The sequence below is a fragment of the Vipera berus genome (assembly GCF_964194415.1).
Source record: "Vipera berus genome assembly, chromosome: W".
Lineage (NCBI taxonomy): Eukaryota > Metazoa > Chordata > Lepidosauria > Squamata > Viperidae > Vipera > Vipera berus.
In genome coordinates this window covers 50,634,910-50,657,550 of record NC_138210.1, presented here as the reverse complement: position 1 = coordinate 50,657,550, position 22,641 = coordinate 50,634,910, and the positions used below count along the sequence as shown (strand labels likewise).

Sequence of the window (22,641 nt, the reverse complement as noted above, 5' to 3'; positions counted from 1 at the left end):
CAAGTAGAAAAATAGGGACTACTACGGTGGGAAGGAACAGCGTTCCGTGCGCCTTTGGCATCTAGTCATGCCGGCCACATGACCACGGAGATGTCCTCGGACAAGCGCTGGCTCTTCGGAGATGAGCACCAGCCCCTAGAGTTGGATACGACTAGCACGCATGTGCGTGTTCTGTACCAGCCTGCTACCGGCCTTGCAGAAAAGGCAACCCCTTTACAGACGGCAAAAGGCTGGAATACGTCTGCCAAATTTATTACAAAAACAAACAAAACATGAAACAAGATACCGGAGCTTTGAAACTCTATCGGAGCGGTTGCTTTCAGCAAACCAGCCCTCCCCCAAACATTCCCTTTATAAAGAGTTCAGGGCGTGGCCTCTCTTTGCCTCCTTCCGAGAAGTCCCACAGCCTTCCTCTGCTTGCTCCTACTTGACTGCCTCCTGCGTCGGGCGTCCTTGAACAGGGCCAGCTGTGGGTCATCTTCATCCACACTGTCAGGCTCACACAGCTGGGTCTGGGTCTCCACCAGGTAGGAGGGGCCTGGCTGGGGGCTCTGCGGAGCCTCAAAGCCATCATCAGCAAGTTCTTCAACACCCCCCTCCTCCCCCTCATCTGAGTCATCCGACCCAACTGCCGAACCCACAGGCTGACCCTGAATCACAACACTATCCCGCACCGCAGGGCCCTTCCCCCGGGGCTGCCGATCCGGATGCGGTCGGGATGGGAATTGTTCATGAAAAGCAGTCACCAACGCAGGGGCATGAACGGCGGTCGCGTCTTCCCAGGTGAAGTCCTCTGGTCCGTAACCTTTCCATTCAATCAGGTACTGGAAACGACCTTTCAGCCAACGGGAATCCCTGATGCTGGCGACCTCGTACTCGGGGGTGCTGCCTCCATCACGAGGTCCTGATGGGGGAGGTTCCGCTCGGCGGAGTGGACAAGCCGGTTGCTCGGGGACCAACAGAGACCGATGAAAGACTGGGTGCACGCGCAGGGAACGTGGCAGAGTTAAGCGATAGGCGACCGGATTGATGACAGCCTCGACTGGGAACGGTCCTAAATATCGGTGATCTAACTTTCTCACCGGCCTTGTTGACGGTAGGTTCCTGGTGGACAACCAGACCCGATCCCCCACCGATAGTGGAGGCGTATCCCGTCTTGACCGATCAGCAAACCTTTTGTAATCGGCCTTGGCCTTCTCTAACTGACGTCGCACCAATCGATGGATCGCCTGTAACTCTGCCATGAAGTCGTTCGCTGCCGGCTCCGGTGAGTCCACGGGAGAAAGGGGGAAAAACCGGGGGTGATAACCCACATTGGCCAAGAACGGTGTCATCTGTGTGGAGGTGTGCTGCGAATTGTTAAATGCAAACTCAGCTATGGCCAGATAGTTCACCCAATTGTTTTGCTGCAGATTGACGTAGCAGCGCAGATATTGTTCCAGGATACCGATGACCTTCTCGGTTCCCCCGTCAGTTTGAGGATGATGCGCGGACGAGAGACAAATCTTGATATCCAACGCATGCATCAACTCCTGCCAGAAGCGGGCTGTAAACTGGGCCCCCCTATCAGAGACGACTCTATCAGGGAGGCCGTGCAGCCGAAACACCTGCTGAATGAACATACGACTAGTGGCGCGGGCTGACGGTAAGCCGCGACAGGGGATGAAGTGCGCCATCTTGGTCAGCATGTCCACCACCACATACACTGTCGTAAAACCAGAGGATGGGGGTAAATCCGTCAGAAAGTCCATGGACACAGCCCCCCAGGGTCTTTTGGGTGTTGGCAAGGGCTGCAGTAATCCAGGCGGGGCCCCTGTCGCTGACTTGGCCTGCCTGCATGGGATGCAGGAGGTGACATAGGACTGGACGTCGCGTCGGACTCGGGGCCACCAGAAGGTACGGGAGACCAGGTTCAGGGTCTTGAACAGGCCAAAATGCCCCGCTGCCGGGTTATCGTGACACTGGCTGAGGATGAGTCCCCTGAGTGGCCCTCCCGGAACATAGAGCCGGTCACGATAATACAAGAGTCCATCCGTGACCGTCCAAGGAGAATCTGGCCCCACCTCCTCCTTCCGCTGAGCCACCCACACCTCCTGCTGCTGTGCCTCCCGGATCCGAGCCCGTATATCAACCGGCTCCCGCACCGCAGCAAAAGACGACGGGGATCACTGTCCTGGGCAGAAGCTTGTCTTCCACTCGGGAATATTCGGGCTTCCTGGACAGAACATCCGCTCTTTGATTGTGCCCGCTAGGTATGTACCGAACCCGGAAGTCAAACCTCGCAAAGAAAAGAGACCACCGGATCTGGCGTTGGTTCAAATTCCGAGCGGTCTGCAGGCTTTCCAGATTCTTATGGTCCGTCCGGACCTCGATTTGATGCCGCGCTCCCTCCAGATGATGCCTCCAGGCCTCGAACGCCGCTTTGATGGCCAGCAGCTCCTTCTCCCAGATTGTATAATTGCGCTCCGAGGGGTTCAGTTTTCGTGAATGATACGCGCAAGGGAAGAGGGTACCGCTGGGCGTCGTTGCCTGGAGTAACACCGCCCCAATGGCAATGTCGGAGGCGTCCGCCTCCACGACAAACGGCCGTTGCGGGTCAGGATGCTTCAAGATGGGCTCCTTCATGAAGGCTTCCTTCAGTCTGGAAAGCCTGTTGTTCTGGTGCGTTCCACTGGAACCGAGTCTTCTTCTGCAGGAGCCGGGTGAGGGGGGCTGTCAAGGCAGCAAACCCAGGGATGAAAGTTCGGTAATAGTTGGCAAATCCAAGAAGTCGCTGAACATCCTTCACGCGACGCGGGGGTTGCCAACTCTGCAAAGACTCAACCTTACTCGGCTCCATGGCGATGCCCTCAGGAGAAATGCGGTGACCCAGGAAATCGATGGTCACCCGGTAGAACTGGCACTTCTCCAACTTGGCAAACAGCCGATGTTCTCGGAGTCGCTGCAGGACCTGATGGAGATGCTGATGGTGCACCTCACGCGACGGGGAGTAGATCAGGATGTCGTCCAAGTAGATCACGACAAACTGATCCAACAAATCCCGGAAAATGTCATTCATGAAATGCTGAAACACAACGGGGGCGTTGGTCAAGCCAAACGGCATCACCGTGTACTCAAAATGTCCATAGCGAGTACCAAACGCCGTCTTCCACTCATCACCCGGCCGAACCCTGACGAGGTTGTAAGCTCCATGCAGGTCCAGTTTCGTGAAGATCTTAGCCTCCCGGAGTCGGTCCAAGAGTTCGGGGATGAGGGGCAGCGGGTAACAGTTGCGCACCGTGATGGCGTTGAGTTTTCTGTAATCGCAGCAAAGCCGTAATTCGCCCGACTTCTTTTTGACGAAGAGCACGGGTGCAGACACTGGCGAGGACGAGGGCCGGATGAAACCGCGAGCCAAATTCTTCTCCAGAAAGTCCCGCAATGCAGCCAACTCGGGGTCCGACATGGAGTACAAACGCCCCACTGGGAGAGGCGCATCAGGGACTAAATCAATGGGGCAGTCATAGGGCCTGTGCGGGAGTAATTGATCCGCCTCTGTCTCGCTGAACACATCAGCAAAGTCGGACAGTTCGGGAGGCAAGGAAACCCCTGGGAAACCCTCCACCTGGCCGGCACAAATATGGCGGGAGTGGTCCACGCACTGCAAGCTTGGGAAGGTGACCAAGTTCTGTGACCAATAGATCTGTGGGTCATGCGCCCGGAGCCACGCCAGTCCCAAGAAATGCAGGTCTGAGGTGATATAGAACTGGATGGCCTCCACATGGGAACTGATGGCCATACATAATGGTTGCGTGGCGGCCGTAATAGGCCCAGACAGGAGCACTCGACCATCGATAGTCTCCACTAACATGGGCGGATCCACCGGGCACTGGGGAACAGCCCATTTGGCCACAAATGCTGAGTCCATAAAATTTGTGGTGGCCCCAGAGTCAATTAAGGCATGGACTGGAATCCCCTCTGGCTTGCCAGGAAGGATCAGACGTGCCTCCAATATCAGATGCCGTGGAGGTCCACAGGCAGCATCGGAAACACGTCGCTCAGTGTTGTTGTTGTGGGACGCCCGATCTATCACACCGTCTAGATCGGGCTCGGGGCGTTTCCCGACAGAAAAGTAGGGGACTTTCTCGGGGCAGACTCGATCACTGATGCCCGCTGTCGCTTCTTTGGGCAAAAAGCAGCCAAATGTCCAGGGTCCCCACAGTAAAAACACAACCCCCCCGATCGTCGTCTGTTCATTTCAGTCACCGATAGACGAGACCTGGCGGCACCCAGCTCCATTGGCTCCTCCCTTTGAACTGGGGGCTCTCGCACAACAGGGGCGGCAGGGGTCTGTGGGGTGGCACGGCGACTCCTTCGCTGCTGCAACCGAGCATCGATCCGCAGGCAGAGATGGATCAGCCCATTCAGGTCTGAGGGAATATCCACACGGGCCAGCTCATCCAACATCTCCTCCGACAATCCATCCTGGAAGGCATCCACGAGTGCAGCCTCATTCCAGGCGGAATCCTGGCTAAGCAGCCGGAAATCGCTGATATAGCCCTGTAGGGGGCGTTGACCCTGCCTCAGAGCTTTCAGACGTCGAGTAGCAGTCTGCGTCTTAATAGGGTCCTCATACATCAGACGCATATGATCACAAAACCCCACAAAGTTGTCCAACAATGGGCTAGGTTGAGCCAGCAGAGGCATGCCCCAACGAGCTGCATCACCCGAAAGAAGGCTTAACACAAACCCCACCTTATCCCGGTCAGTGGGGAAATCAGCTGCTCTCACGCTGATAAAGAGCTGGCATTGTCCCAGGAAAGCAGGAAACAGTTCTGGAGTGCCTGTAAATTTATCCGGCATTGCAACTTGGCATTTTCTCCTGGGTGGGGGTGATGGTGGGGGTGCAGCATGAACCTGAGCTTGCAGTTGAGCCACCTGAGCTGCCAGCAAAGTGAGTTGCTGGGTGAGCTGGGCATTCTCCGCACGTAGCTGCTCCATAATATTAGTAAGGGTTGGGAGGCTGAAAGCAAACTGTTCTGTACCAGCCTGCTACCGGCCTTGCAGAAAAGGCAACCCCTTTACAGATGGCAAAAGGCTGGAATACGTCTGCCAAATTTATTACAAAAACAAACAAAACATGAAACAAGATACCGGAGCTTTGAAACTCTATCGGAGCGGTTGCTTTCAGCAAACCAGCCCTCCCCCAAACATTCCCTTTATAAAGAGTTCAGGGCGTGGCCTCTCTTTGCCTCCTTCCGAGAAGTCCCACAGCCTTCCTCTGCTTGCTCCTACTTGACTGCCTCCTGCGTCGGGCGTCCTTGAACAGGGCCAGCTGTGGGTCATCTTCATCCACACTGTCAGGCTCACACAGCTGGGTCTGGGTCTCCACCAGGTAGGAGGGGCCTGGCTGGGGGCTCTGCGGAGCCTCAAAGCCATCATCAGCAAGTTCTTCAACACCCCCCTCCTCCCCCTCATCTGAGTCATCCGACCCAACTGCCGAACCCACAGGCTGACCCTGAATCACAACAGTGCGGGGGAACCTTTACCTTTACCTTAATGTAGAAAAAAAATCTTGAAATTTCACTGTGTAGTTTTCCAACTATATTCTTAAAGATAATGTATTATTTAATTTACTTAATGCAATATGTATGGTTCTCCTGTACATAGAATAAATAACTCACCTGCCTCACCACTGCAGAGAAAAAGAAGATGCACAATTTATGCTGGCATACTTTTCTAGCAGCTCAAAGATTATATATAAGTTTTGCATTACCTTTACCTTTACCTAATACAGAATATTTTTTTAGGATCCTAATGTGATTTGCCAGCCTGCTAAAACTAACACAACTGTGAAGAACTACCCCAAGCTAATTCAGGTAGCTTATATCTCTAAATGTGACGCAACATTATTCAGTAATTAAAAATATGCTGCTGTACACGTGCAGGCTCGTGCACTGGGTGGTTCATGTTATATAAACAACAGATGGGAGATGAAAGAGAAAAAGAAGCAGAGATAAATCAAAGAAAAACAAGTACTTATTTCACAAGCCTTGATTCCAGTAAATTAGGAATTAGCAGAGGGTAGATTGGGCTTTACAGATTGCCAAACCCGTTTCTTTTAGCAACAATAACTCAAAGACAGAATTTGTCCCTCCAGACTAGGCTGACATGGAGAATAGTCAGGAGTGGATTTGATGTGTGCACATGAAAAAGACTACTAGCATTGTTTTAGGATTAAAACCTCTCCTGGTCCAAGCTTATATTCAGAGGCATCTGGGGAATCTAAGTACAATTTTCACATATCTCCCAACCATTGTTTTATACCTAGAGGATCTAAAGATTCTCAGGAAGGAACTGATAACTCTTGTGTGCTGATGCTTCGGTAAATTTAGAATAGGTTAAAGGTTTGATGGAAGAGGTGAGCCTCAAGCAGAACTGTGAAGAAACAAAGGAAATCCACTTCATAGGAATTAAGAGTCTTCATAGGAATTTGGGAGTTAGACACTGGGTTAGGGACAGTAAGGCAGAAAAAGTATTTTGGGGGTTAAATGTCTATGGAGATTCTCAGTCATCCAGGTCATAGTTATGCCAAAGATGCTTTTTCACGAGGCAACTGGACTTTCTTGTTTTCCTTTGAAGACGTTTCAGCTGAAGAAGCTTCTTGGTTGAGAAGTGACACGTCTTCAAAGGAAAACAAGAAAGTCCAGTTGCCTCGTGAAAAAGCATCTTTGGGATATTTGGCAGTTAGGGGAGATATTTGGATAAACGAGGTTGGTAGAGACGAATGAACAAAGTTGTTACGAGAGACATACCGGGAAGGAAGGAAGGAAGAAGGAAGGAAGGAAGGAAGGAAGGAAGGAAGGAAGGAAGGAAGGAAGGAAGGAAGGAAGGCTAAGAATGAGCAACTTCATTTTGAATTGTGCTTAACGATCAGCTATTCAAGAATTAATGGGTATCTAATTTTGAACTAATTTCGTCTTCTGTTCCTTGTAAAGAAAGATTCATTCATTCAAGAAATCCAGTTGGATGGAAGAAGCTGAATGTTTATGACACTCTCAAAAGTAGTAAGGATCCTAAAGGACACAGAGGATACTACTCCAATCCCTCTGAGATAAAGAACAGGAAGGGGCTAAGTTAGCATGATTCCTCCCCTATGAGTAGTAGAATAGACTGGAGACCTACTTTAGAGAGTTTAGCTAAACCGCCTCAGTGTCTTCCATCCAAGTAGATTTCTTGAATGAACTGGGCATTCTATGCTAGGAACATGTGAATGGATTGAAACATACTGAAATCTTTCTGGAATTATGTCATCCATAAGTTGCCTTTTTATTTTTATTTGTGTAGATCATTTGGGGGCATGGCCAGTTTCTGAAATATTTTAAATAAATGGTGTGATTCATCATGGAATTGCTTGATCATTAAAACAACTAGCTCTCCAAATAATTACTCCCATCTTAATGAAAGAAGTAACACTCTATTTTCTGACTTGATCTTTTGAAGAAATAGTAAGAAACAATTTCTTCTTACCAGCCTGGGACAGGGCTATGATCTAAAAATGTCTTCCATCGTTTCTTCTTTGGCGGTTTTATTATTTACAAGGCAGTATATCAGGAGGCCTGCTATGTATGGGAATATTAATTTGATCAAAATAAACAGTCATTTTAAGAAATCTAACAATTCCTTAAAAAGATGGTAAGTGCAGCTGGAACATATCTTTAACTGTACTGTTTTCTTTCTAGTATTGTGCAACTGATGAATATCTTATCTACAAATGTGATCTTGGACAGATAAATTCATCTACGATCCATATTACTGGGATGATGTCTACCCAAAACAATACAAAGGTAAAAACAGGTCAATAACAATGATTTTTATTTATAAGAGGAATTTTTTTCTATTCCTCTTAATTCTGAAACTTGGAGAATGGGAAAAATTATTTCCCTCCACTTCTAATAAATGTTAGTTCCAATTTATTCAATATCTGAATAGGTAGGCAGAGACATTCATTCATTAAGCTTGCAAAGGGAAAAAAACTACAGACCTACAATAAACTGAGATGAGGTATTAGGAAAGAGTCTGTGATCGGAGCAAATGTCTAATCTAGTTATCTTGCTGTCATACATATTACCCAGATTTTAAAATAACCTGCTACTACACCATGTTATGATTTTTTTGGCTTAGCTTAGCATGCTGTAGGAATACAATCGCCAGCACAACTGAGTGATAAATTGCTGAACATCAAATGGGTATACACATTAAAGTTTTCTAGCTTTCTCTGAAGATCACAGTTGTAATTGTGATCTTAGAATTGACCATTCACACAGTACTTGTAATATGTCTCGCATAACCTTGTTTTCCCCTCTCCATCTATTATTGCATTCGATGAAGTGACTGTAGTTCCTTCATAACAAAATTGCACGTCTTATGATTACCAGATTTTACTTAAGAGGTGCTACCAGCGTCCATTTTGGGGACATCATAAACTAACATGGCTTTCCATCTACAACGTTTATAATTAAAAACCTCAAGCAGATGCAAACATTATTGGGCAGGCTACTTAATCTCACAAAGATTTTGAATTTAGTTCTTACACCCACACGTGTTTGAAAGCAAATGACTTTTTTTTTTAAACTGAGATATTCATCATATGATTTATGCTGCCTGATGCAATGTAAACTTCATTATCCTTTTATCTTGTTAGGACTCTCTTCAAACCAAGCTTTGCACAGCCTTGTGGGTTGAATTTGAAACCGGAAGATATAAAAATTTCTATGGTCATGAATTTGCCAAAGTTCAGGTGGGTTTGTGACTGAAGTTATTTCTTTCCCTCCTTCTCTAAGAATTTTCTATACTCTTATGGTATTGTTATCTCTTCTACTCAGTGTTTTTTTTTTCGGAAGAAAAAAGGTGCCGGAACTCACATCTTGTTAATCTTTTATTTAAAAATACGTATATATTTAGTTCTTAGCAGGACCAGTGGTTGAGAAGTAATTAGTATTTTTTTTTTCATTTTTAAATTTGGGGTCACACTTTTACACTAAAAATTTTAAAAAGATTTTCAATTCACCGACTTTTTAAAATAAATTATTTACCTTTCGCACGTAGTCAATCATTGTACACCAGGCATGTCAAACTGCCGGCCCACGGGCCGGATGCATCACAACGAAACCGCGCCCTCCCCATTGCCGGCAATGGAGGAAAAAGTCGCGATACGACACGTGACGTCGCGAGTTTGACATGCCTGCTGTACACACACCCACACACGTCAGTAGTGCAACAAAGAGCCTTGGTAGAGCAGTGGGCTAATGCCTCCTTAAGTAACACCAGCTGCCTGCAATTAGTGCAGGTTCGCGTCCCACCAGGCTCAAGGTTGACTCAGCCTTCCATCCTTCCGAGGTAGGTAAAATGAGGACCCAGATTGTTGGGAGTAATAAGCTGACTTTGTAATAATGCCGCTTGGGGGGGGGGGGGCGAAAGCCCTAATAAGCAGGCATATACATATAATGAAGGCTATTGCTAAGCACATTGGTTTGTGCTTAAATTGTAAGCCGCCCTGAGTCTTCGGAGAAGGGCGGGATATAAATGGGATAAAAATAAAATTAAAATAAAATAAAATAAAAACATAATGATGGCTGCCTGCAGTAAGCACTCAGCGTGCAACCACACGACCAATCACAAGCCGAGCAGTGCCACAAGCCAAGCAGCACCATCACAACCAGCGCAGACAAAGTACGCATGCATCGGACCTGACACACAAGCAGCCCGCGTGCACTGTTTTCATGATTTTACCGCCGACCTGCTACGCTCGATAGGGTGATTCAAGTCCATGTTGACCAAAGATCAAATTTTTATGTTACTTTTAAAACTTGGAAAATCTATCAAAAGCACTGCTTCTACTATAATGTTCCTCCAATCAATCCGTCTATTTTATTTAGCATGGAACCATTCTTAGAACCATTCAAGGAAGTTCACAGAAAGGTTGCAGAACACTTTTAAATTTATTGAACATTTTTCTTTACTTCAATATGGTCAGCTGATCATACTGGCTACAAGCCCTACCTCCCATGATTTTTAGAATTAGAATATTAATTTTACCTTCTGTATTAAATAGGCCATACCATCCCTTCAAATACAACCCAAAATCTAATTTGCAAGTAGGTTTTGTTACAACCAACCCAAAAAACAACTGGATAAATATTCAAGATCCTCCAAATCTCCTTATCAGACATTATTACAAAATATGTTCAGCACACTTCCGGAATTGGTGTTTTGGGAGATTTTAATTGCTTTTTCAAGAGTGTTAGCTACCTTAAGTGGATTGAAAGGCAAAGTAGTAATAAATCAAGGAGGAGAACGGAAGGGAAAATGTTATGAGGTAATAAAAGTTTGCATCACCAAAACCTTCAGCTGATAAGAAACTTGCTCGGCTAGCTGTTATTTTTATTTAAACCAACTACTTAATAAAAATTCGATGGAGAAAAGATGGCCATATGCCAATCTTAAATGTTTATTTCAAGGGTGTCCCCGGCTGTAAAGATATGATTGTGACTTTGTGCCTCCCTTTCTTTTATATGCCCTACAGGTCACAGAAGTAGAGGTGATAATCATGGTGAATTATCTCCCAATTATAATAGGCAGTGCCGTTGGAGGCTTGCTCTTGCTTATTCTCTGCATTGTAGGGCTTTATAAGGTAAGATTACTTTTATTTCAAAAATCTAGAGCGATTTTTGAGGAACTGAGAGTTGGGCTCTTCCTGGTCAGTAGGATTAAAACAATGATTTGATCAGTAATACTTCAAACTAGCATTGCTACCATCCAAAAATTATTCAATTCATCCAATAATACTTTATAATGTCCGAAGTATATTGTCAGGCTACAGTTTCAGCTAGGATTATTTCTGAACATTAATTTGAGATGTCAGAAATTAAGCCTAGGATCTTTTGTTTGCAAAATGTGGGTTGTACCACTGAGAGGGATAGTTTCCCAATTGTTGCTAATTATTGTCGATAGCTCTGGCATGGCAAATTGTTTCACAGCTCCAAGAAAGAATGATTGGAATTCTTAAATTCTTAAGATGGTTCAGATTTAAATCTGATCTAGATGCTCTACCATTTTACTTACTTAACTATGAACTATATTTAACATTCATCCAGTATTAAAAATCGAGGCTGTAAAAATGGAAGATGGCTGGAAGGCAAGACATGCTTTTTATCTATTTGTATCCCACTTCTATTATTTTTACAAATAATTCAAGGCAGCGAACATATTCAGTACACCTTCCTCCTTCTCGTTCCCGTGCCCAATAACTCCATGAGGTGACTTGGACTAAGAGAAAGGGACTGGCCCAAAGTCACCCAGTTGGCTTTCCTGGCTAAGGCAGAACTAGAACTCACCATCTCCCGCTTTCTAGCCTGGTGCCTTAACCCAGGGCTTTTCAACCAGTGGTACGGGTACCACCTGTGGCACATTGGCACCTGGCAGGTGGTACGCGACCGTCCTAGAAAAGTGGTAGCTGGGGAGGGGAATGAGCTGAACCAGTGGCAGCACCACACAAGCCTGAGCAAGAGACGGCTAGAGCTGCAGGGCTGTCAAGGCTCAGCGGAAGCCCCAGGATCACTCCTTCTTCGGGGCTGTCAGGGCTCAGTGGAAGCGCCAGGATCAGCACCAGGCTCCAGCTAGAGCTCAGCGCTGATCCTGGCACTTCTGCCGAGCCCAGAAGAAGCGCCAATCAGCTGGAATGTTGCAGCATCCCCAGGGTCTTGTGATTTACATTCAGATGCTTGGCAACTGATTCATATTTATGATGGTCACAGTGTCCCAGGGTCATGTGAAGTGATCAAAACCTGCTGCAACCACCCAGCAAGGGGGGGGGGGGGAAATAAAAACCAACCACCCCCACCCCCGCTGCCAATCCTCAACAGAAATGCTCACAACAATGAAAACCTCGGACAGGAGAAAGAGCACCACCGGGTGGGCAGGCAGGTGTCTTGCTCGTCTGTGGCTTCAGGGGGGGGACTATTTTCATGCCATTGTAACTTCAAACAGTCACTAAGCAAACTGTTGTAAGTCAAGGACTACCTGTACTTCATCACATATTTCCTTTATTTATTTATTTTTTTGGTCGTCATGTTTTTGACACCTTGTTAGGCGACTGGTGGTACTCGGATGTTGCCACATCCTAAAAGTGGTACAATGGGTGAAAAGGTTGAAAAGCCCTGCCTTAACCACTAGATCAAAGTGGATCTCCTTAGCCATTCAACATCTTTAAGCTGAGGCTGAGTCTCCCGATCTAATTTCTGCTTCTAATGGTTTTTCGTACTTTGCATTAGTGTGGGTTCTTCAAACGAAATTATAAACAGAAGATAGAACTTCAAGGAGAAAATGAGAATGGCTTACAAGCAGCTGATAATCTAGAGGATGGTGCAAAGGAGGACGGTTCTAAGTCAGCAACCGAGAAAGAGAACGAAAGCAAACTCCTTACGGAACCATTGAGTAATGAAAATGAGAGCCAGTGATCAAATCACATTCCTCTCTAGAGACTGCAGCCAGGCTATTTGTTGTAAATGCTGTGTGCAAAAAAAGAAAAAGAAAAAAAAACACAGTAAACTTTGTGGTGCTGGTAATGAAGACTTCCTTTTCCCTTTTAAAAAAAGAAAAAAGAAGCCATCATGGCATTTATTTCAAGTGCTTCTACTGACCGTCTTAGAAAGAGAGCCATAATATGTGTTTGCAGCGGCAGATGACAAGATACACGTGATGAGATGACCAGAACAAGACGCAGGCAGACCAATGTGTTTGTCTGTGTTCTCTGCTAATCCCTTGATCTGAGACAAATCAGCTGTTTTGTGTGCATACCGTTTTAAGATTCTTTTCTAGAGAATAACAGCTTTTTGGATTCTGGCCTTTGTTCATCTTACCGGTTGCACGTTAGAAATGGGTAAGGCTTAAAAGGGGCATTGTGCCAATTCTACCTTCCCCCACTTGGCAAGGGATGAAAGAAATTTTCTGGAATTCTGGACAGTAACTACCTACAGACTGTTAGATAAAAAAATGTCAGGCTCCAAAACCAAGAAAGATGCGCTGAGTTACTCCAAAGCAGTTTCCTTTATTGTTCCTCACCTATGGACAGAAATCTTGCCAAACTAAAGCAAACTACTAGCATCAATATACTCTGAGAACTTTTAAGGAGTTGCCTTGAGCCTCATCCTCCCAAACTATCTAAACTTTGTTGTCTCTTGGTCCTCTGGAATGTGGCCCCTCCCTCCTGGGAATCCAGACTACATTCACCACATTAATTCCCCTTGGAGATTACAGGGGCCAAATCCGATCACCAGCTTACCACTTCGGCTTTCTTACCGGAGTCTAAAATCCTCAAAGAGTAGGAGAGAAAACAGAATGGCTTGGACCGCTGGTCAAGAGCTTCACCATCTTAAGCACCATTTTGGCCCTGTAGGATGTCTCTAAATACTCTTGATTTGATTTATATTTCTTCCCATGTTTGCTATGGGAGGGAACGTAATAAGGGGATGGGAACATCCACCCCCAAAACATCGAAACAAAAAACATGAAGGGTAACAAATGATTGTCTGTTGCTGGTTAAAGTAAAGTATTCTGTCATCAGAAAATTTGGAGCAGAACAGAATCCGTAAAGTAGGATACAACTTAAAACAAAAACTAGGCAGTGTGTGTGGCATCAAACTTACATGACTTTCAAACTCTGGGATTGTCTGAATTTTTCATTGATCAATTTTGCCCTTATTTTTAGTCTTTAAGTATTTGGGGAAATTTTGTTGAATTTCTCTTTCCTCACTATATTACACCAAGGGCCTTGTTAAATATATATTTTAGTAATGTATTTGCCATAATGTCACTTTTCCAGAAACTCTTTAACCATAATGTGAAAAGATAAAATTACGGTACTTAACAATTTCACAGACAGTGGCCAAAATATATGGCTGTTTTAGATAATTTTTACTTTAATAAATGAAATCAACTTTCCAGAACAAAAAAAAAAAAATACACATATCCAGAATCTCCATATATCACAAATCACTAATGAAATTCCCTAACTCTGAAAAGAGGTTTGTTGTGCTGCTTCTTTGGAGGGGGGAGGGAGAACCCATCAGTATATATGCAAGTTATATGCAAGTATCTTGAAACTGATCTGAAGTATGTTGAGTAATAATCCTGGCTCAATTTAAAAGAATGCAGGGTGCTTGAGTGGAATCAAAAAGAGCATTTATTAGTTCAGCAGAAGGACACAGAAAAGAGAGGATTAGAACGTTACAAAAATAATTACAGCTGGGAGAGATTCAGAGCATGCAACAGAAGTCTCAAAAGGTGTTCTAGTAAAATATTGGAGTCTTAACAGTGTCCCCACATTCTGCTGGGTTCCTAAGTAACAATTGCGAAAATAAAACGACCGTATTAACTTTTTTAGCCCCATCCCCGAATCCCAACCTCCTAAGTCAATAACTTCAAAGCTTGTAGACTGAATTGAAGGAAGATTTCTCCCAAATCAACTCCTCGAATCCAGCAAGAATTGCCACTGTAAGGAAAGGCACCCACTTATTTATTAAAAAAAAAAGACATCTTACCTTGGAAGTGTCGTGAAACTTTTTTTTTTTAAAGAAAACTTGGGCTGGATCGGGAAGAATTATACACCCTGTACGTGGGTAATGTTTAAAAACAGGCTGAATAAAATCACCCTTTGGAATTAGTCTGATCAGCAAACGGCACAAGGCTTGGAATGATACAGGGAGCCGGATCGTATAGCTTGACCATAAGGCAGCCACCACACCTCGCTCTCTAGCACAGGCATGCAGGGACTGGAGTGAGGGACATGTTCACGTGGACAGCAGAGCAGACACCACAGAATATCCTACAAATATAAATATACAACAAATACGACAAATATTTGTTGCAGAAGGACATGACCGCTTTGCATCTAGGTAGGGTTCGGCTGTTTGTCCACAATGACTTTTGATGACTTGCCGGTTTTGAGCCATTTTGAGCACTGTAGGCATTCTACTCTCTTCTACTGTATGCCAATCATTTCAGTTCCTGAAACCCCCCAGCTTCAGCAGGGTGACTCGGTCTCCAGCTTCTTCCTTGTTCTCTCCAAGCTGCCCTCCCCATTGCCTAGCCAACTTTGCTTCTCACTATCCTCTTCGCTGTCCTGCCACTCCTGTTCCTCAATTAATTTCTCCTGCCTTAAATGATCCAAAGTGGTCTCCCATTCTTCCCTCACGCTTTCACCTCCGTCATCCTGCCAGCCGTGCGCTGTGATCTCGTCCCGACCTTTTCCCCTCGTCTCTGAATTACTGTCCTCTTGTACGTATTCTTCTACGCTTTCACCACCACCACCACCACCATCGTCATCATCATGACACTCTAGTCTCATACTCAGATTGTCGTCCTGGAAACTCTCCTCCGCCCTCCTATAGTCATCATCATCATTGTCATCATCATCATCATCGTCGTCCTCCTGACATTCCAGCCTCACGCTTTCAGCACAATCCCCCTGTGATCCCTGTTCCAGTTGTTCCTCCTCATCGTCCTGCCACTCGGTCCCCGTGGAGGATTCCACACCATCTTTCCAGATCTGCCTTGTGCTTTCTCTGCCATCCTCCTGCAACTGTGGCAACTCATCAACATCATCCTGCCACTCCACCCTCAGGGCCTCATCCCCGTCCTCCCCCCATTCCTGACTCGTGGCCTCATCCCCAACACCCTGCCATTCGGGCTCCATAATCCCTATTCCATTCCCTTGCCACAGGCGGTCTGCTTCCCCTCCCACTCCCTGGTCCCCCTCCTCTTCCATCCCAGCCGTCTCCCATCCTTCTATCAAGGTCAGTGTCTCCCCTCTCCTCACATGGGCTCGCCGATGCTGAGAAAGTGCCGATTTCTGTCCAAACCCTCTTCCACAATAGGGACATTGAAAGGGCTTCTCGCCGGTGTGAGTTGCTTGATGCTGAAGGAGAGCTGAACTACGCACAAACCCTTTCCCACAGTCTGCACACGAATAGGGCTTTTGTCCTGCATGAATACGCTGGTGTATATGGTAGGTGGAGCTGACACTGAAACTCTTCCCACACTGGCTGCAGCAGTAGGGTCGTTCACCTGTGTGAGTCCGCTGGTGTTGCAAGAGTGCCGAGCTTACGCCGAAACCTTTCCCACACTCATCACATTTGAAGGGTTTCTGACCTCGGTGCACCCGCTGATGCTGCTGGAGGTTGGAGCTCTGATTGAACCCTTTCCCACAGTCTGGACAACGAAAGGGACGCTCACTCATATGGATCCTCTGGTGACGGATCAGATGGGAGCTCTCCGCAAAATGTTTCCCACACTCAGGACAGCCAAAAGGCCGCTCTCCGGTATGAGCACGGAGATGACGGACTAAATCAGCCCGGAGACGAAAGGTTTTGGTACACTCCCCACAGGAAAATGGGCGTTCCCCAGAATGGAAGCGTTTGTGTTGGGTAACCTTTGAGCTCTGAGAAAAGCATTTTCCACAGATGGAGCAGACGTAAGGCTTCTCCCCGGTGTGTATCCGCTTGTGCTGAATGAGATCCGAACTGTGGCTGAAGCTCCGCCCGCACTCTGGACAGGTGAAGGGTCGTTCGCCTGTATGTGTCCGTTGGTGGATGATGAGATTGGAACTCTGTGAGAAGCCCTTGCCGCAATGTGTGCACCGGTATGGCTTCTCACCTGTATGAGAACGCATATGCTGAACTAAGTGAGAGTCCTGGCGGTAGCTTTTATCACAATGGGGGCATTTGTATGGTTTCTCACCTGTATGGACGCGACGGTGACGGATTAGGTGAGAGCTGTTACTAAAGCTCTTCCCACAGTCAGGACAAATGGTAGCTTTGGGCACTCTGTCATTGTCAGAAAGATTATCTGTAGATTCCTGTTCCACAGATATGAGAGATTCACCGTTACAGATCTCATGCCGAGTGCTTTCCTTCTGATGGTCTTCTATTATAATACCTTTCACTGGAGAGTCTCTATGTTGCATTTGTTTGTCTCCTCTCTGTTTGTTCTCTGATCCTGCTTCCTCTTCTTTGTTTTCATGTGTCATCTCAATGCCTGCAGTAAGAAGTTATATCACGACAATTTAATCTCATTCTCACCAAATACATTTAAGCTTTTTACTGTATGTTACTTTAGGAAATCTGATTGTATCTGAAAAATAATTGATGGCAAAATCAAGGATTTTTTTTTAATCAAGTCCACTCCTGATTTACACTGCTACAAACCCACACCAGCTAAGAGGATGTGTAGAGGTTAATTTAAATATCAGAAATTTATTTAACTGACTTTCCCATTTAAGTTATGATGACTGAACATACATTTTCTTGGATCCTTGTAAAACATAGAAATATTTGAAAATTTAAATATTATTGTCCACCTACATCTAGAAGAATCTCTGTAAGTCTTGAAATGAAGCAGAATTTAACTCTGAAAAATGGTAGTGTTCCATTTTTATTCTTACTCAGTCATTAGCATATTTCTTAGTGAGACAAAGCCAGCAAAATTTATTTCCTGTACTTTGTAATAAAACAAAGAAGTTAAAGAGTTTAGTTAAAAGATATTTTAAGTGTCTGGAATTTCTCCCATAAGGTGCATACAGAATTTAATATTTAAAGCCTCAAGGAAAAAAAAGAGGTAACTGTAAAGTGACTTTGATTGTGAATCACAGGTTGGGGGAAGAGCATGCATTTATTTATTAAAGTTCTATGATACTCTTGAGATTTTCTAGGACAGCAGAGTAAAACCAAACTACATTTTAAAACAACTGAAACAGAGCACAAACATTATTTATTTAATACATACATACATATAACATTTAACATAATAAAAGCAGCAGCCCCAATAAAATATCTTTAAGCATCAATATATTAAAAGCAAATACGATTAAAACTTAGAAGTACCTTTACATTTAAAAGATAGACTTAAAACTAAATCTTGTTATCAGAATCCAAGATCTATGTCAACATTCTTCTATCATAGAACTGAAATAAAGGTATATATTTATATGCCCAATATAAATATATTTTTTAAAAAAACTATTAAGAAATTGTGACTAGGCTAGGGACATTTAATAATGACAAAAATCAAATTTGAAATAAGAATTCCAAGTTCACAACACACTTACTGAGCGAAATATATTCAATTTATTCCTCACCTCTTAATGTCTCTCTTTCACTACAGTCTTGGAGATCCAGAACATAGGCTGGTTTTCCACTTTCCATGTGGGAAAATTGCAACAGTTAATTCTGAGGAATTCTGATTCTGGGGGGGGAGAAAAAAACCAGATTTCTTTAACATGAGGAATACAGATGTCTGTGAAATTCTTTCTCAAAAAAAAGTGTCTTGAGTCTCCAGAGCCCCCCAAATCATTTTCTCCCCCCTCCCACATGCACATATTTGCTAGAATTTCTTCACATGCTCAAGTTCCCTTACATTTTACAGTGTAGACGTAGTTCACAATTCCCAACCATTTGAAACAAGATTTCTGTTCCTTATATAAAAACTACATTCCTCCTCAGTTTGAAAGGATAGATTGAAGCTAGCATAATAGATTTTTTTTAAAAAAAAACTATTTACCAAAATCATTCGATTTTTTTTAATTTTATTTCAAAGCCATTCCTCTAACAAACGAAGGTTATTTGGAGAATTAAAAAAATAATAATACAGCGAATGAGATGGACTGGAGCTTTCCACCTTAAGTTTCTCTCCCATCCCCAGTTTGCTGTCATTGCAATTTCCTGACCAGGTTGTTCTTTTGATTCCCACATGTCCACAAGCCCTTTCATCTTCTCCTCAGGCTGTCCACAGAGATACTGCTAGCGCAGCCATGTCAAACCTTGTTGCTTGGTTGTGCCCTCCCTGACGTGTCCCCCACTGGCTTTGTTTTCATTAAAGAGTGGGCACGGGGAGGCTGCTAGATGCCTAGCTATAGAGATCCGCTTGGAACAGGAAGGTCCCTTCATGATTAAGACCCTTCTCCAATCGTACTTCCTCCTGGGTCCTTTCTAGGCAGCAGAAATCTTGTCAGCTCTACTATTTTAACTCAGTCGGCTCCCCAAGTACCGCTTGGGTGCGACCCTCGTTAAGAAAAACGGCTTTATTCCTCAACAGACTTATAGAATTTAATACGGGCCCTTTATTTCAAAGTTATTGGCGGGTGTTTTGTTTTGTTTTTGAAGCATTATTCTGGTTTCTGTCTATTTTTTTTTTCATGCCCACTCAGGTTGCCGCTTAGCGTTCAGTATCACTGCCGTTGCAAATAACAGTATTTATATAGTATTCAAACGGGATTTAGAAACAAAACACTGTTTTCTCTGAGGTTTTTCCTCAACTATCCTTCCTTGCAAGGTGGCAGTTCTTTACTTAAAAAGAACTGTCACTCTGCAAGGAAGGATTATGGAGAAAAACACAGTCAAAGCAGAATGTATTAAAATAATTTCCTTTTTTTCTGGCAGATCCTGAATGCCATCACTATGTACCTATATAATGTACTATATATATATATATATATATATATATATATATATATATATATATATATATATATATATATATATATATATATATATATATATATATATATATATATATATATATATATATATATATATATATATGACAACAATCTGAATTTGGGCAAACAAACAATGGCCTCAAAAGCCAGGTGCCTTTGGCCAGAAAGGCTGACTACAGGTTGTCCTTGACTTACAACCACAGTTGAGTTTTGCCCCATTTTATGACCTTTCTTGCCATAGCTGTTAAGTGAGTCACTGCAGTTGTTAAGTGAATCTGACTTTCCCATTGACACTGCTTGTCAGGTCACAAAAGGTGATCACATGACCCCAGAACACCACAATTGTCATAAGTATAAGCCAGTTGCCAAGTCTCTGAATTTTAATCATTTTGGCAGCTGCATTTAGGCTTTTGAATTCTTTTCTGTGGGAAGTTCATTGTTAAATTTCCACTTTGACTATAGTACAGGTAGTCCTCAACTTACAACAAGTTGTTTGGTGACCATTTGAAGTTACAACAGCATTGAAAAAAGTGACATTACCATTTTTCATATGACTATTGCAGCATCCACATGGTTACATCATCAAAATTCACATGCCCTGGAAACTAGCACGTATTTATGACAGTTGCAATGTCCCAGGGTCATGCAATCACCTTTTGCGACCTTCTGGACATTATGTCACTATTATTTATTATTTCCCCCCACCCCCAGAACAGCCTCATAGTAAAATGGGCGGCAAATAAATTTAACTAATAAAAATTTCATTAATACTAGCAGCCACTGACAACTGAGGAGCACATGACATGGCTTTGTAATTTGTTAGCAGACAATTGTTTTGCATTTTAAACATGCTTTGCATTTTGATTTGACTCACTTTTCTCTCTTTTAAAATGGTGATAAAACCTGTAGACTTCTTATCCTATGGCTGTGTGCATTGATTAGATAGCTTCTAACATCCTTACACTGAAAAGATGTTATAAAAGGATGGCTGGATACTATCTCCTGATAAGAAAAAGTTTCAGTGTCAGCTGGCATTTGGTTATCTAACTTCAAACAACATTTACGGTTGATTTACTGTACAAAAGAGGATTTACTTTTATCTTGTCCAATCAACTTTCCTCTTTCGGGTTTTTTTTTCTTTGTTAGCAATAAAAGGGGATGTAAGCTAAGGATCAGGGTTCCTTGTTTGAATAAGAGGAACCCCCTTTGGTCTGAATATTCTGATAAATTGTAATAAAATGATCTTCCTGTCTCAGTCTCTCACTGGAAAATATGCATGCCAAGGAACGAGCCTAAAAAGAGCCGTATTTGGCCTTCACAACCTTCATCCCCCCTTTTTTTTAAATCCACCTGTGTACAATTGAGCACAGATCAGTGGTGCAGAACACCCTAGAAGCCAGACTCTGCATTAATGAAAAAAATAACCCATGTTACTTCCAAGTGAACATGGGCAGGTTTGATAATTGATAGAACCAAAATTGTTCTTTCTCAATTGCATCTGCTTTCCCCACCCCACCCCACCCCAACATTTTCTATTAGTTCTGTCCTAAATAGCATATTGTTGTTGTTGTTAGCTGCGAAGTCGTGTCCGACTCATCGCGACCCTATGGACAACATTCCTCCAGGCCTTCCTGTCTTCTACCATCTTCTGGAGTCCATTTAAGCTCACGCCTACTGCTTCAGTGACTCCATCCAGCCACCTCATTCTCTGTCGTCCCCTTCTTCTCTTGCCCTCGATCTTTCCCAGCATTAGGCTCTTCTCCAGTGAGTCCTTCCTTCTCATTAGGTGGCCAAAGTATTTGAGTTTTAGCTTCAGGATCTGGCCTTCTAAAGAGCAGTCAGGATTGATCTCCTCTAGGACTGACTGGTTTGATCGCTTTGCAGTCCAAGGGACTCGCAGGAGTCTTCTCCAGCACCATAGTTCAAAGGCCTCAATTCTTTGGCGCTCAGCCTTTCTTATGGTCCAACTTTCACTGCCATACATTGCAACTGGGAAGACCATAGCCTTGACTATACGCACTATACGCACAATAGCATATTAGCATATTCTATATTTTATAAACAACATGCCCTCTTTTATCATATGTAAAGCACGAAGCCTCATTCAAACTCACTGGGGTCCTGAAATGTTTCCCGATATTTTATTGGGCGCCCGCCAAAATAATCACACCCCTTTCGTGCACCTGGTGAAAACTTTACTACAGACGGCGGGCTTTCGCCTCGGGGGGTGGGGGGGAGGAGGAGGAGGAGGAGGAGAGGGCGCGAGGGTGGCGTTCAACGGCTCAGGGCACGCGTTCATCCTTAACTCCGCCCCCTTCTCGGACAGCTCTATAAATAGCCCGAGTGAGGCACGTGTATTCTTCGGCTTATCTCTCACCCTTCGGGGTTGTTTTTCCTCCGTCTCGTGTCTCATAGAAGAGAGGCGGCTATAATGCAGACCCCCCCACCAATTCATTTGCTCAATTTCAGCTCTCCTACGCTTAATCTGAATGTGACACATTAGGGTTTTATTTATTTATGATTGCAATTTCTAAGCTGCTCAGTTCTGGAGGAAAAAACAACAACACTAATTCATGGCACGTAATCAGTTCCCAAATAGCTCACAGCAGCGTATAAATGATAAAAATTTGTATCCTGCTTTATTATTTTTGCAAATAAGGCACCAAACATATCCCACACGTCTTCCTCCTGTTTTCCCAACAACAAACCTGTGAAGTAGGTTGGGCTGAGTGTGACTGGCCTATAAGGTATCCTGAGAGACTTACTGGTTCAGGGTATAGTCCAGGGCTAGGAAAACCTTGGCTCTTTTATGTCTCGTGGACTTCAACTCCCAGAATTCCTGAGCCAGCCATGCTGGCTCAGGCATTCTGGGAGTTGAAGTGCACGAGTCATAGAAGAGCCAAGGTTGCCTACCCCTGGTATAGTCTTATGATGGAAAAAAAATAACGGGATTTAGGTATAATGTGAAAAAAGGGACTCTGCAGGAAGAGTTGGAAGTTACTCTTGAGAGCCTAAAATATTTTCTGCCTTGCATGTCAATATTTTGATGGATAGTGGTAACCATTGTTAGTACAAGAGACCGTGTAGCATGTGTGAGATTTTGTGGGGGG

At 44.3% G+C, this 22,641-nt stretch overlaps 2 protein-coding genes across 2 annotated transcripts in view; one reads left to right on the top strand and one right to left on the bottom strand.

Annotated features, from left to right (window-relative positions):
* Nucleotides 1-12,502, top strand: part of LOC308676592 (integrin alpha-L-like) — an 87,614-nt gene extending 75,112 nt beyond the window's left edge. Inside the window, exons 26-30 of the mRNA XM_081342486.1 lie at nt 5,790-5,858; nt 7,722-7,826; nt 8,684-8,779; nt 10,565-10,672; nt 12,312-12,502. Of these exons, the coding sequence (XP_081198612.1) occupies nt 5,790-5,858; nt 7,722-7,826; nt 8,684-8,779; nt 10,565-10,672; nt 12,312-12,497 (564 nt within the window). The 3' untranslated portion in view covers nt 12,498-12,502. The remainder of the gene's footprint in view (nt 1-5,789; nt 5,859-7,721; nt 7,827-8,683; nt 8,780-10,564; nt 10,673-12,311) is intronic.
* A 2,559-nt stretch (nt 12,503-15,061) lies between these two features.
* Nucleotides 15,062-18,481, bottom strand: LOC308676285 (uncharacterized protein; the record flags this gene model as incomplete). The annotated part of the gene is made up of 3 exons (XM_081342098.1): nt 18,451-18,481; nt 18,173-18,279; nt 15,062-17,073 (listed from the first exon to the last, which is right to left on the bottom strand). The coding sequence occupies exons 2-3, from the start codon at nt 18,237-18,239 to the stop codon at nt 15,062-15,064; spliced, it is 2,079 nt and encodes a 692-aa protein (XP_081198224.1). The 5' UTR covers nt 18,240-18,279; nt 18,451-18,481.
* Nucleotides 18,482-22,641: the final 4,160 nt, after the last annotated feature.